Source organism: Rattus norvegicus, chromosome 8 (assembly GCF_021556685.1).
Source record: "Rattus norvegicus strain SHRSP/BbbUtx chromosome 8, alternate assembly SHRSP_T2T, whole genome shotgun sequence".
Classification (NCBI taxonomy): domain Eukaryota; kingdom Metazoa; phylum Chordata; class Mammalia; order Rodentia; family Muridae; genus Rattus; species Rattus norvegicus.
In genome coordinates this window covers 45,617,525-45,632,213 of record NC_141541.1, presented here as the reverse complement: position 1 = coordinate 45,632,213, position 14,689 = coordinate 45,617,525, and the positions used below count along the sequence as shown (strand labels likewise).

At 39.7% G+C, this 14,689-nt stretch overlaps 1 protein-coding gene across 1 annotated transcript; it reads left to right on the top strand.

Annotated features, from left to right (window-relative positions):
- Positions 1 to 7,931: 7,931 nt before the first annotated feature.
- LOC134480029 (disks large homolog 5-like) lies at positions 7,932 to 12,743 on the top strand. Its single transcript, NM_001430124.1, is given in 4 exon segments — positions 7,932 to 8,121; positions 9,155 to 9,323; positions 10,537 to 10,686; positions 11,322 to 12,743. Coding segments are annotated over 4 exon segments (717 nt in total). The 5' UTR covers positions 7,932 to 7,994; the 3' UTR covers positions 11,593 to 12,743.
- Positions 12,744 to 14,689: the final 1,946 nt, after the last annotated feature.

The window sequence follows — 14,689 nt, the reverse complement described above, 5'->3', positions numbered from 1 at the left end:
ACTGAGTAATTCCCAATCGCCATAAATGGAGAAACCAGGATATTACATGACAAAATCAAATTTAAACTATATTTTTCTCTATAAAGCACACCAGAGGATAATAGGAAGAAAACTCCAAGACAATGAACTAAATATTATCCAAGAAAATCCAAGAAATTAATCATCTGACAATAATTACAAAGAAGGGAATTATACAAACATAATTTTACCTATAACCAAAAAAAGAAGAGAAAGCAGCAATCATTGGTTTTAAATATCTAACCAGACCCTCTCTCACCAATCTTCCTTGGTCCTAGGGAGTAAATAACTAGGCAATGTGTATACAAGTATGGGTCTATTGTCCTAGGTACTGGGTAGAAGAGGATTGACTTATCTGGTATCAGTGTGGTGGTAGCACCTTGACTCTGGTAGGAATGAGGCCCCACCAAATGGAGATCCTAGATGCGTGAGGTGGGAATGGATATGTGTAGTTCGGGGAAGGCTGTTATATAGAAAATGCTGAGAAGAAATATGATGATGAGGCTTGATGAGGGGAGTCTGGAAAGCCGGATAACATTTGAAATGTAAATTAATAAAATAACCAATTAATAAAAGATAGCCAAAATTAAAATAAAAAGTAAAAAGTTAAAAGAAAAATTAAACCAAAACAAAATGAAAGAAAACCGTGTGGTGTATTGATAAAATTCAGCTTGTATTTTAATGCTAATTTGTAGAATGTAAGACTGTTTAACCCCCAGAAAAGTGACCCTGCTCCCATTAATTGTGATTATAAAGAAGCACAGCAGACAGATGATGGAGGTGAGTTTTTGAGGGCTTTGCTAGAGAGGATCATGAGGGGGGAAGAAGGAAAAAGCTGCCAAGAAGAAAGGAAGAATGGATGTGATAGAGAGGAGAGAGGAAGGAGGACAGCAGCCATGGGTTAAGACAGAGGAAAGCCTGGTCCTGAGGGCTGACCAAGTGGAACAAAGAGCAGCCAAGATGCTGCATAGTAAGTAGGAATTCAGAGACATTGTTTGGAAATTAGACCTAATTCCATGCACGACAGGTGGCTAGCTGCCCAGCTACTGTGCAGATTAAGGGATATTATAAATAAATTAAAAACTATGTATACTCAGTAAGCCAGCTCTGTAGAGGATCCTAATAGGAATACTATAGTTTGCAGGGAAGGATAAAATACCAGAAGACACAGGAAATAAATTAACACCACTAGGACAGTCAATCAAATGAAATGGATGAAAAAGTCAAAAATTTTAAAAAATGACAAAATTAACACAGAGGTTTAAAAAATATTTACATATCACTAAACTCAATTCCCCAGTAAACAGACATATATTAAGCCAGAAACAGAATTACCATCCTGAGAGATATAGAAGGTATACTAGTGAAACTGAACTAAGAACCATCTCCCTATTCAGTTTGTCTATGTAGCTGACAGAATAGTTTCAAACTCATCCTGTCCACAAGATGTAAGGAAATTCATTTCATACTTTGCAATGACAAAAAGATACTACAATTCTAAATATACACATATTAAACACAAGCTTCTCAAAATTAAAAATATACATTATCAGATACATATGAAACAACAGATTAGTTATAACAGTGGTTGTGATTTGTTTAAATTGTCTATTCAGACCACCTAACAGATCACATGCAAATAAACAAAACAGGAGGAGCAGAATTAAGGTACATCGTCAGGCAAATGAACCTAACAAACTACATTGAACTATACATATACTTTCTATCAGCCTGTGGACCTTTCTCCAAAATTGACCACATATTGGGATGCAAAACAACCCTCAGGAAATATAATAAAGTTGAAGTAATGTCATGCATTCTATCTGAGCACAAAGGAATCAAAGTGGTATCACACAATTAAAAGTACAGAAAATACACACACTCATGGAAAGTAAGTAACATAAACAATACAACAACTGAAAGGGTCAGGGGAGAAATAAATAAGGAAAATTTAAAATAGGTCTAATCTCTTTGTCTACTATGAGAAGGAGAGAATTTGGAGTGTGTGCTCTTGGGATTATGCCTTGAATTGGCTCACCACATTCCCAATTTCCCTTGGCAATGATAAGATATATGATTCGGCATTACACATTGGAAGTGTGTAATTTGCCTTTTGATTTCATAGGGGGGAAATAATTATGGGACTGCCTGGAGTTTTATGAAGTTCTTTGGCTGAACTGTGTAGACTGTGAAACACTACAAGGATTTTTGAAGGATGTGGGAAATGCATTTTTTTGATATGTTTAAAATCCTATGGATAATTGTGAGTAGGATATGGTGAATTGAATGATAATGGCCCACATAAACTCACATGTATGAATGTTTGTTTCTTGTGAGAGGAAATGTGCAGGAAGAATTATAAGATATGTATTGGTTGGAGGAGTATTATGGGATTGGGCTTTGAGGTTTCCAAATTAAATACCATTTATACTTAACGCTCACTTTCTCTGTCTCCAACTTGCAGATAAGATGTAAGCTCTCAGCTAGTTCTCTAGAAACATGGTGACCTACCTGCTGCCATGTACCTCAGCATAATAGTCATAACTCAGAATCCTTGAAACTGTAAGCAACAATATACTCTTTCTTCTATAAGTTCCCTTGGTCATGGTGTCTCTTCACAGCCTATAAAACAAAGATTGGAAGGAATACTTAAGTGAAAAATTTCTCAATAAAATACAGGCAAATAAAATTCAGATGTATACCAAACATATCAGGTACCATGATCAAGATGGCTTGACTACAGAGGGGAAAGAATATTTCAACAAATACAAATGAATAAACAATACACCACATGAAAGCAAGAACAAGAAACACATGATCATTGACTAGAGGCAGACAATTTCTTTGGCAAAATCTCACAGTGATACATGAAATAGTCCTGGAGAATCTGGGATATGGAGAAGATATACATTAACATTATGAAGAAAATATACAAGGCCAACAGCATCCTAACTGGAGAATATCTTAATGCATTTCCCTGAGATCAGTAATAAGTCACAGGTGTTCAATCTTTTCATCTAATGCAAGTAGTATGTGAATTCTTATCCTAAACAGAAAATAGAAAGATGGAAAGGCCATGTCCATATAAAGGAAAGCAGTCAGAATTTTCTGATTTGCAGGTGATATGATCCATATATAAACAACACGGTGTTTCCACTAGATAACTCCTACAGCTCATAGACCCACTCACTAAAATCACATTAAGGTCAATGTATTAAGGTTCCTGTATACCAAAAATAAATATCAACAAACATACCAAGAAAAGAAACCCATTCAGACTAGCCTTAAAAATTTTGTAATAAATCTAAGGAACTGAAGACTTGCTATGAAGAACACATTAAGAAAAATAAAAAAAACACTGAAGAAAGCAGAAAATGAAGACACCTCTCGTTTTCATGTATCAATATGACTGATATTTTTTATCGAATTCCTACAAGAATCGTCTACAAGTTTAAATCCATCCCGTCCTAATTGTGATGCAGGGCTTCATGGAAATGAAAAAAAGATCTCAACCAATGAAAGCATAAATGAAGGGCAGTCAGACACTGGCAAATAGTAAGACAGTAAAACACTGCAGGACGCATCATCTTTAATAATTTCAAGTCCATTTTGGGGAATAGTAAAAAAAAACCCAGCCTGTTGATACAATTAGAACAAACACAATGTCTAAAGGAAGATAATAAAGGACGCAGATATTGGTGTATGTTCTTATCGGCATCTCGGTTTTGACAAAGAGGCCAAAGTAACAAACAAAAGTAAACAAAAAACCCACAACCACCACCTCCGCACATAAGGTGCAGTTTTCAACCAGTTGGTTGCAACTACTTCCTGGGGCAATCACATAGGAGACATACTTTATACAGGATATTTACATTACCATTCAAAAGAGTAGTAACCTTACATTTATGACTTAACAATGAAATAATTTTGTAGTTGGGGGTTGGCTACCACAACGTGAAACACTGGATTCCTTGACATGCTTTTGGTCATGGTATTTTTTTGAAGTAACAGAAATGTGACTGATATATAAACTGGTACCAGAGGGAGTGGACTTGTTTTTGTGAGGAATCTCTTGTTTTTTGGAGGAGGGTGGAATACTTTGGATTGGGAAAACTTTTGAAATATGTAAGCAGATCGTAACAGTCCATTTTAGTTTGCTACACGGGAGACATAAGAATTGTGAGTAGTGTGCAAAATAGAGCCTCTCTAATGAGACTTCAAAGGATTGCAGGAACTCTATTCGTGACTGGCTTAGAAGCTATTAACATTATTTCAGCAATCTGTCTCGTTTCTGCCTGTAACTAAGAAGATACCTGAAGCTAAATAAAAAAGTCACTGAACAATTGTTTTGAGCAAACGTCAAGAGGTAGATATTGTGTGACCTTCCTCAAATTGTATGAATGTGTGTTTGTATTTTCAATTGTTAATGTAGCCAGGACTTCAGTTAATCCCTCCACATTCAGGACTTGGAAGCATATGAAACTGCAGGATCTCACAGGATTTGGAAAATATCCCAATTATTGTAAGGTCCCCAAAACTTGTTGTCACCCCACACTCATAGGGATACAACTTTAGAGAACATGGCACCCTCATTCTCAAAAGAAGGATGGGTAGCTGATTATTTGTCTGCAGTGGGTCATAAATTTTTATTGTCATTTAGTGGGTTGGTTGCAAGTTTTTACTGGTCATGGTCAGTGAGGAAAGAGTAAAGGAGATTAGAATCAGGGATGTCTTACTTATTTTCTCTTTCCCTCCTCAACCCTTTTCTCTCCTATCTAGAAGTTTTGGGAAGGAGGAGAATGGGGCTAAAATGATAAAAAAAAAAGCATAGATTTTCAATCTCTTTTTGTACTAGAAAGCAACACCAAGTCTCAAATATTTCAGGATATCATGGATTTCGAATTTAAAATTGTATTTGCATAAATGATTGAAATCTTGTTTCAGATATAAGTATATGCATCTTATTCACAATGTGGTGTATAATTCTAATTGTATAAAATTACTACTGTACACTGCCATGGATAATTAAGGAATGCAAATAGTACTATCCAACTATAAATAATCAGTGTTCTAGTGATGTTAGGTACTAGTTCATTTGGTACAGAAATGAGCTTTATTTAGCTTCTTTTATATGTATTCAAAGGTATAGAGAAAATAAATCCCTTGAAAAAAAGCCACGTTTGTCCACTGAGATAGACTTTACATAAAAAGGTGGTTCTCAAATCCTTTAGAGATCTGAAGAATCTGCCGTTTCTGATGTCCAAATAGTTAAAGGCTTTTCACAGTGGGAGTGACCTCAACTCTTGGCAGTGTCCCCAGTCTCTCTGAAGAAGATGATGGGAACTACAGAACCCTAACTGGAGTTCCCTTCAAATGTGGCAAAGTGGCCATGGGGTGAAATACCACCCACTTACCTCTACTGCTGCCAGAAAGTTGTGCAGACTGTGGAGAAGTGGATGATGGGGAAGTCTATTGTCCCAGGCTTTGGAGAACAAAAAGAGGATAGTCCTTCAAGTGACCTACTTCAAAGGATTGATGTCAGAGACCCTGACCCGTTCATCTGAGGGTGGATGACACAATGACATGAAAAATTTGCTGACTGTCTGTCTGGTAGCCAACAATTTCTGTCATTTCTTTAGAATTGGAAGCTATTTTCTCTGAATTTCCTGTTTCTTCAGGCAACATTTCTCCTTCTCAGGTCTCAGATGGAGATGATTAGATAGTTTACTCTTAACCTTTTCTTGTCATGAGACTCATAAAGAAAACGAATTCACCATCACACAGGAATGTGACAACTAGGAACCTGAAAGGACCAGGGGGGACATGGGAGGTCCAGAATGAGGGGCTCGACAGACAACCCACTGCAGCATCAAAATGCCCGCCACAACCGCTCTGGCACCATAAATCCTGAGCCCCTACAGGTTTGACAACAGAGTGTGCATGGGTGACTGCTCCCCTGGACTTTTCAAAGATTGTATCACCCCCGAGCACTTCTGCTTGAGCAGAAAGGCAGATGCCCAGAAGCTGCTGCTGTAGTAGGAGGCAGTTATGGAAGTTGGAGGTTGAGGTGGAGGCAGAGGAAGGATGAGAGAAGTGGGAGGAGTTTCCCTGGAAGGACCAGAACAGACAACATTCTGACTACTCCAGAACCCCACCCAAACCCAGCCCATGCCACAAATGCAGAGTCTACTGACAAACCTCTCCATGCTAAGCATTCACTTCTTCGTCCTCACTGTGCTCATTTTAGTTTTTTTAAACGCCTTTTTTGTTCTCTGTGAATTTCGCATCATGCAGCTCAACTCCGTTGATATCCACCATCACCTCATATCTGAAGTCCACCCTTGCATCCTTCTCCATATCAGAGAAAAAATAATCTACTTGTGGAAGTTGAAAAAAGAAAAAAAAATGGCAATATGTCCGCAAAAGAGGTGTAAAATTATAAAGATGAAGGACATAAATCCTTAAATTATTTAAAAATAAGAAAATTGTTTTTCATTTCAGGAGAGTTGTTATGGCTAATAAGTGCAAGCTGCGATAAATAGAGAATAAAAAAGCTTAAAAAGTGAGAGAAAATGATTCCGTTACAAAATTTTACACTAAAATAATTTAGTTAATGAAGTACCTTCTCCAATTTTGCCAATTACAAATGGACTGAATATTGTGACAGTCATTCTTATCTGATGCATCCCATTAATTTTCTAATTTTATCTAGCTGATCAGTGGTAAAGATAGAGGTATTTTTTGGTGTAAAAGGGGAAATGCTGAGGTGACCTCCCTTTGTACTAAGGTGTGTCAACTTTCAATTTTTAGTTCTTTACTGGCAGAGAGCTAAGTGCTGGCAGGATTACTGTCTTGTCATTTCTACAGTCCATCATCAAGTTTGCTATTTTGTAGATGTTTGTCCTTCTCACCAGCTCAACACAAGCTGAGAGATCTCTTAGGTGTTGTCTAACTGCCGATTGGATATAATAAAGATCTGAAGGCCAAGATATGCTGCAGAAAGTATGTGGCAGAACTCCAGGCTTACAGAGGAATATAGGTTGAGGAAAGCTGAAGCTGGAGCTTCAGAATAGACATGGGAGGGAAGTGATATGGACCAAAACAGGGCATAGGGGCTAAGAGATAATCACCGGTTGGGTCTCAAAACTAGAAGAATGGGGTTAAATTTAGAGAAGATATGCATGCCCTGTGAAAGGCCTAAGACACAAACTGTCAGACAGAATCTCATGGTAGAGCTTACAGAGGCCTGTGAGCAATGCTCCTTTGGTGACATTAGTAAAAAGAGGAGAACCCCCAAGCAGCATGAGGGTGCCTCCATTGGTGGCTCCTACATTTCACTTTCCTTTGGCAATTGGACTCCACACTGTTCCTAACAAGATAATGATTTCAACTCTTTCTCCTAAGGAATTTTGTGGCAACTGTCGAATGCTAAGCTAACGACAAGGCTTCATGAGTGTTCCCATAACATCCCATGTCGCAACCTAACCTACAGGCTATTTCTTGATGTGATTTCAAGCACGTGTACATAAGGAGACAGGAGAACCTTCTGACTGCTTATTCAAACTGGTATTCTTTCTCAGGAATTTTTAATGGCTGATATTGATGAGTAAGGATAATTTGACTTAAGATGAGATATTTTTGGGCAGGATTTAGAGGGAAAAATTCATTAAAATGCATAGGAATTACTCAGGTTTTTATAATCAAGCCTTGACGAAAATTTGGTCTTGCGAGCAGGAGTTGCTCAGTGGCTATGCCCTGGGAATGTCTCCAGGAAAGGGCACCTCAGCTTATGCACTGTACAGGGAGATTATTAGCAGGGAGGCAATGTCTGTTCACCATGACATCAACGGTCCCTTCTTGGACATTCTATTGTGTCCTAGAGAGTTCTTAGCATCCTCTGTGATGTCACCAGTGTTGTAGTAACCACCAGTGCCCTACTTTTTCTCAGTCCCTGCCTGGCAGATACACAGGAAGACATGTTTTCCCGGCTTCGCAAGAATTTTGGGAGAGTGAACATCGATTTTGGACAGACTGGAGTGAGGGAATCTCACCTTTCATCAAAAATAAATGATAGACAACGAAAGCTGGCCTGGGGAATGCTGAGTAAGTTCTGTGAATTGTATGCTGAGCTTTTTGTCAGAGGGAGAATAGGCTTATGCTGACCTGTCTAGCAATAGGCCAGAACAACTGGAGTATCTGCAAAGGAATTGAATTTCCATGAAGATCACAATTCCTAAAAGTCAAGGATTTCAGAATATTAGTTTGCCCATCCACAAAGGGAGGACATGGGAAGGCCAATGCTATTATTCTGTGAACTTCTGGCCTTCACTTTTAACGTGCATATGATACGATACATTGATATAATAACACGATCAGGAGACACTGAGTGTCCAACTTTACTGAATTTAGACAGGGTATCAATCTACTTCACTCTCATTGCTTCTTTAAGTAAAGTAGATCTCTCTCTTTAGTATCAGGGAGTGAATTATGCTTCTGGCCTTATGTTCTTAGAACACCTCTGACTTTTTCTAATTGGCAGAGATGGGACATCCTTAGCATTATAAATTAGAGTTTGTGTGTTACAAACATTTTTTTACAGTACTAAAACTATTTGTAGCAGGTAGACCAAGATTCAGCCTGTAACCAATTGGCAATTCTGTGGCATTTGGTGTTTCAGTTAGGGGAATTGATAAGTCTGTTGATCATGACATCCCCAGCAATGCTTTTTAAATCCAAATGGTGTGGCCTAGAGTATCAGTGCAGGACATCTGAGTATCTCCAATCACTCAAATCTTTTGGAGGTTGAATTTATCATCTGACTTCTGAAAGTACAGCGGTGAGGGTCTTGAAAGAAAGTTGTACCCTGTTAACTTGATAACAATCCTGTAGAAGCCATCTCTGTGGTACATGGAGCATGGGTCAGCAGGCATAGGGAACACCCGGCATCTGACATCTCTTGGTCTCTATAGAGTGCTGGGAGAGTTGACTTCCACTGAGGAGGTCTCTTAGGCAACGACAAACTCTTTGTGGTGACACTGTGGTCTACACATGCTCTCCTCCTGTTTGGGGCTTGCCATGGTCTATGCACACTCATCAGTTTCCCCAAAAATGTTCACTTGTGTTCTTCTACCTACAGAGGATGGGAGACTGACATCATCCCCTGGCCCTGTGGTAATCAACAAGGAGGCCAACACGGAGAACACAGAAGAGCAGAGACTGATTAGACAGCTGCAGGCAGCTACTGAGGAGAGAAATGAGCTCAGAGATCTCCTGACTTACGTGACAGAGAGATCCAGGAACAACAGGTATGCATTGCTCCAAACTGCCTTGTGTCACTCATGGACCTGCAATGTCACCTCCATCGTATTCTATTAAGGTGTTGGGGTCTAGAAAGCTGTGCCTCCCAAAGAACTTGTCCTAAACCTCATTTCTGATATAGAGGAGATTCAGAACCTGACCCTTGGTCAGGAGTGAGATGGGAAATGGTCTCATCTGCTGCCTCCAGCTGAAAATCTGAACTTGTGGCCTTAGTGAGGATTCAGGGATAACGTTCCTGGAGCATGAGTTCCCAGTGTGCATTTGGAAAGCCCTTGACAGGTGGTAGCTTTGCAAGGTTCTAGGTGCTGTGAGTTTGGGTGTGTGCTAGGAAGGTGACTGAGTGAGGACTCTTGTTGCAGTAGCCTGAGGTGACAGATCCCCAATTGTTCATCTCAATGTTTGACTAGATGGCCAGAGACACAGGGCTTTTCCTTCTTTTTTGTTTACCTCTGAACCAATAATGTGGCATGCATTTTTTCTGATTCTGATTGTGTTCTCCGTTTGCATATTTCGCTCCCTTTTTCATTCTCTTACTGTTTACTTTTCTTTTCCTGTGTGTGTGTCCCAGTTTCTGTGTCTCTGTGTGTACACACCTACATGCATATGCACAATTTTTATATGTTTATATTTCCCCCCACACTTGGAATCTAGGGGTCTATGTTTTTTCCTGAGTATATTCATGTATAACAATTTCATGGTGATGTGAGTGCTTTGTTTTGGGAGCCCCTCTTCAACTGCACACTTCTTTGCCAATGTGGTCACATTTGTCTGTATATTTGTGCCATTTGGGCAGATTATACTTTTGTGGCGATTTATGTTCTCAACTCCATAATTGTGTGAATTGTGTGTCTCTACAATATTAATTATTCAGGATGTAGAATTCCTGTTGTCAAAACAGGAAAAATGAAATCACAGTTTTCTAGGTCTTGGATGTGGGAGAGCTGTGGCCTAGGCCCTTGTTAGCATAACTAGCTTGACTGCAGATCCAGCCCTTCTGAGTGAAGAAAGGGAACCTGGGAACCCTTTATCTCGATGCCGAGCTTATGGGGTCCTGGGCCCAGAATAACAAGTTTCTGAAGCTGAAGAAGCTTCCAATATGTAGAACTCAGAAATTGTCCTCCCAGGGCTGGGGTACTAGAAGACCCAGCCTGAGTTCATATATTCCTAAACGCAGATGTTCATTGGGTTTTACTCTCCTAGGGCCAGCCGCTACATCAGGTCAAATCCATTTTATGAAAAATTGAAGATAAAGGAGAGGGAGGTCATGTCATTACTGCACAACTTAGAGATGAGGAACATCGAGCATTGTGAGAAATTTCAGGAGCTCCAGAAGGAAATTAACTTCTATCGGTGAGCACTGGTCAGAGAGGCCATTAACTCTGCTTTGCCCACAGGTGCCACCCTTTGTTCTGACTGGAGGTCTAGCAGCTCTGGCTCCATGTCTTGTGCTCTTTAAACATCACTGTGTCCTGGGCCTTTTGGACTCAGTTTTTAGGTCCACAGGAGACTGTTACTCATACCCAGAGTGTCTAGGCATCTTCAGAAGGCTCTAGGTAGACCAGTACTTATTCAGCTCACCAAATGGCTAATAGGCTGAACTGGGCCTCTGCGGTCACACCAGGTTTAACAAAACTCAGTGTGTGGACCACATGGATAACATGACCTTCCCTTAATTCTACTGACCTCCTTTGAGGGTATTTGCCCACTATTTATTAATGTTGCCCCCATGCCTTTTGCTTCCATGGATAGATGTATATCCCCTGTTGTTGTGGAGAGAAATGAATGCTTTTTCGTACTTGGGTCACAGAAACAATTTAGTCTTCCCTGAATTGGCTGTTTGATGTTTGTGCAGCAGCCTTGTGTGTATCAAGATGTATTCTATGAAGTTTTCACTTGTATCTGGGTCCAGAGCGTGTTTGTGAGACTTGTGAGTAGGAATTGGAGGAAGAGGGTGCAGGATCTAACTATGCAGTGTGTGTTTCCAGGAACCTGCCCAGCCGGATCCATATGGACAAGATATGTATGCAGAAGAAGTTGTTCCCATTCAGAAAGGAGAGCAAAGCAGAACAGCTTGATTCTGCACCGCTGCTACAGAAATTTTTGTTTGATTTGAACAAGAAAGATAAAGACGAACAGGAGAAAACCAGCAACCTCCAGACCAAGCAACATCTGGTAGGGACAAGCAGCTGTGTCAGCCTAAAAATATCTGATTCCATTTGCCAATTTGATACATGTTTGCTTTCCCTACCACCTTAATAATGTACACTCCAACAATACAACCACCTCATGCAATGGAATGTTCATTCCTCTGTCTGTGCACGAGTATTCTGGGAAGACAACCACTTTTCAGGAACTGACTTATTAACAACTATGCTTTGGTGCTCTTTTTGAAGCTGCAGTCTGGAAATGGTGACAATTGAATAACCTATCATATTACCGCATGTCCCTGTGATAGAATGGATGCTATGTAGCACTTTGAACTAGTTTTGTTCCTGTGATAAATGATATTCTGTGGTCATGTGACCTCCAAGTTGGGAAGCACCTTTCAGGGATAAGAACCGAGTGCAAATGGCAAATTATTCTTTGTCATTGGCTTTCATCTTGGTGACAGGTTGACTTCTCCTTTCATCCTGCAACCCAATGAGGTCTCTTCCCATTGCCCTGTTCTTGGTTTGCACTGGTTAAAGTCTGAGGCCCAGATGGGCAGCCCACATTACTGTCAGGGTTGCTGTAGACTTTGCCCTGCCCACAGACACACCACCAATGTTATCAGTTAACAAATCAATGGTGACCTAAAATAGAGCTGAGTGGGTAGAAGGCAGCAACCTGACAGCTGGCATGCAAGTCCCCAACACATCAGTTTCTGAATAACTGCCTTCCTCTCCCTGGTCTCAGAAATTGCAAAAGAGCTGGAATGGGACACACAGCAGGAGGAGAGCGTCCTGAAGAATAGGTTGCTTTCTCAGGATTCCCCTGCTGACCGCCATCCTGAATAATAACAACCTTTTTTGGATGAATACTCTCCCTCATAGTTGAATTCATATTTTGCTAAGAAACACTAAATTTATCTTTCACTAAGCCAGTCTGACTGATTGATATCTTATTCTTTTTCTGTTTTGGATAACACCACTTGAGAGACCACTTGGGGACTGCATTGCCATTTTGCCTGCTAGAGGAGAAACAGCAATATAACTGTGCTTCTAAATGTTCACTAAGAATATGCTGTTTAAAATATTTTTGTTATGATCTTAAATGAAGTTTTTGTTTTGTTATTTCATAGTTATATGTTCTTGTTAATATTTTTCACATCTGAAAATACTTTTAGATATTTATATTAATATTCATTTTAATCATTTTTTGTTTTGTATTGTATTCCTTATGAATAAAACTTGATTTTTAACTCTTGACTCTTGAGACCATCTTGCTTATTCAAGTGTCCTGCCCCTCTTGTGCTCTTAGAACTGACAGCTAAAGATGGATTCTGCATGGTCCAGAGTTCCTGGGCTAAATAGTAAATTCAAAGCCACCAATGCTTACCTAGAGTGATAGTGTGTTTTGTGTGGATAATGTGTTCTTTTCTTGGATGTACATTTTATGATGTGATCACTGCCATACTTTATCCATGCGGTCATGTTTTCTGCTAATCTTAATAAAACAGTCTACAACACACGTTCATTATTGATCCTGTGTAGCACATTTTGACTAATATACACTCATATTTGTAGAGCTGCAGAAAAATTGACATTTCCAAAGGTATATGTAAGTAATCCTAATGGAGAACCATATGCTTCAGTCTTTCTTGCAATACACTCTCAATATGCCCCACAGATAATGACCTCCAAAGTCATGTTGGGAAAAAGGTTTTGATAAATGCTGTTGTCCTAGACCATACATATGCTGTGTTTTTATTGTTGTGGATTAGGCGTAGAATGATCATTTATGTCAGTGGGTCTTTTTCTCTACTGTATGTCTGTGGCCTGTCCTGGGTGAATTTCCCTCATAGTCCAAAAGAAGGAATCACATTCCCTGTTGTAGATTATTGTTGGGAACCATGTGCTTCTTCTGAGAGAGCAGCAGAGGTTCTAACCTGTGAGGTATCACCACAGATCCTGCAGGTTCTAACCTGTGAGTCATCACCACAGATCCTGCATGTGGCTTTTGTCTTTCCAGGGCATGTGCTCCCTTAGGTGGACAGGATACCTCAAATTAAACAGAGAGATCTCAGGAAATGTGTATTCTTACTGAGCTGTGCAGGCTCAATATGTTAGGCTACCAGGCATCCATGCAGGGCTCAGGTGGCCCCACTGCTCATTGAGGATTCAGATGTTCCTACAGCATCACTTAGTTTCCATATTAGAGCAGATCCTTCACCTAGTATCAATGATGACCATATCTACTATGCACATTTATAAAATACAGAATGGAAACTATCTTCCTGTAGGCCTGCTGCACATAATGAATTCTTTTGATAGATATTAAGAAAATTATCTTAATCTAAGCAGTTTAGGACAGAACCTCAAGAGCAACCATAGTGAATGCAGCCTACAGCTGGGAACACATATTTCTTTTGGATAGCAAGCCTGTGCAAACCCAGAAACTAGGTGGGCCAGTTCAAGCTTCCCTTTTTCCGTGGCAAATCTCGGTTCCTGTTGTAAAAGTATTTTTTTCCAGTTGACTGATTTCCAATTTATGGAATTGAACTGACTTACTCAGAGTCTGAGTTACTCAGAAAGTTAAAGTTCAGAAGGAATGATCCAGAATGTCCACAAACAGTTGCTGTGACACCAAGGCTTTTAAGAGCTCAGCATCTAGAGAAGCAATGTATTGTTTGTTTATTCTCAAGCATAGGTCCTCTAGTCATTCATTAGAAGCTGACCATGCCACAGAAAGGGTCGTCTGTATCAAAACAGAAGCTAGTGGTAACTAGATATCCACCACACTTTCACATTGCCAGTGTATTTGAGCTTCTGAGTTACTATGAAAGGACCTGGAAGAGCTAGCCTCTTGCTATACATATTGCTAATTTATTAGCCTTCAAGACAAGGTGTGCTTTGTTTTGCTAATGCTACCACTGGCATACAATACCTTGCATAATTTCTACTGACATCTGTGACAGGAGACAATAGTTCAATTTATCCCTTACTTGAATAAACTGTTCTTAGAGTGAATTGAAGTCTGAGGGGCCTTCCATTCTCTCTGACATTGTAAACATTTCCAGTCTTCAGAAAAGTCTGTCACTGTCCAGTACAAATCTTAAGATGTCCACACTGTCAGCTCGGTGTCTTCATCCAGCTTGCCCTGTAATTTTGTGTAACATCAATACTGTTCCAGCCTAAGGATTTAATTCAATGTT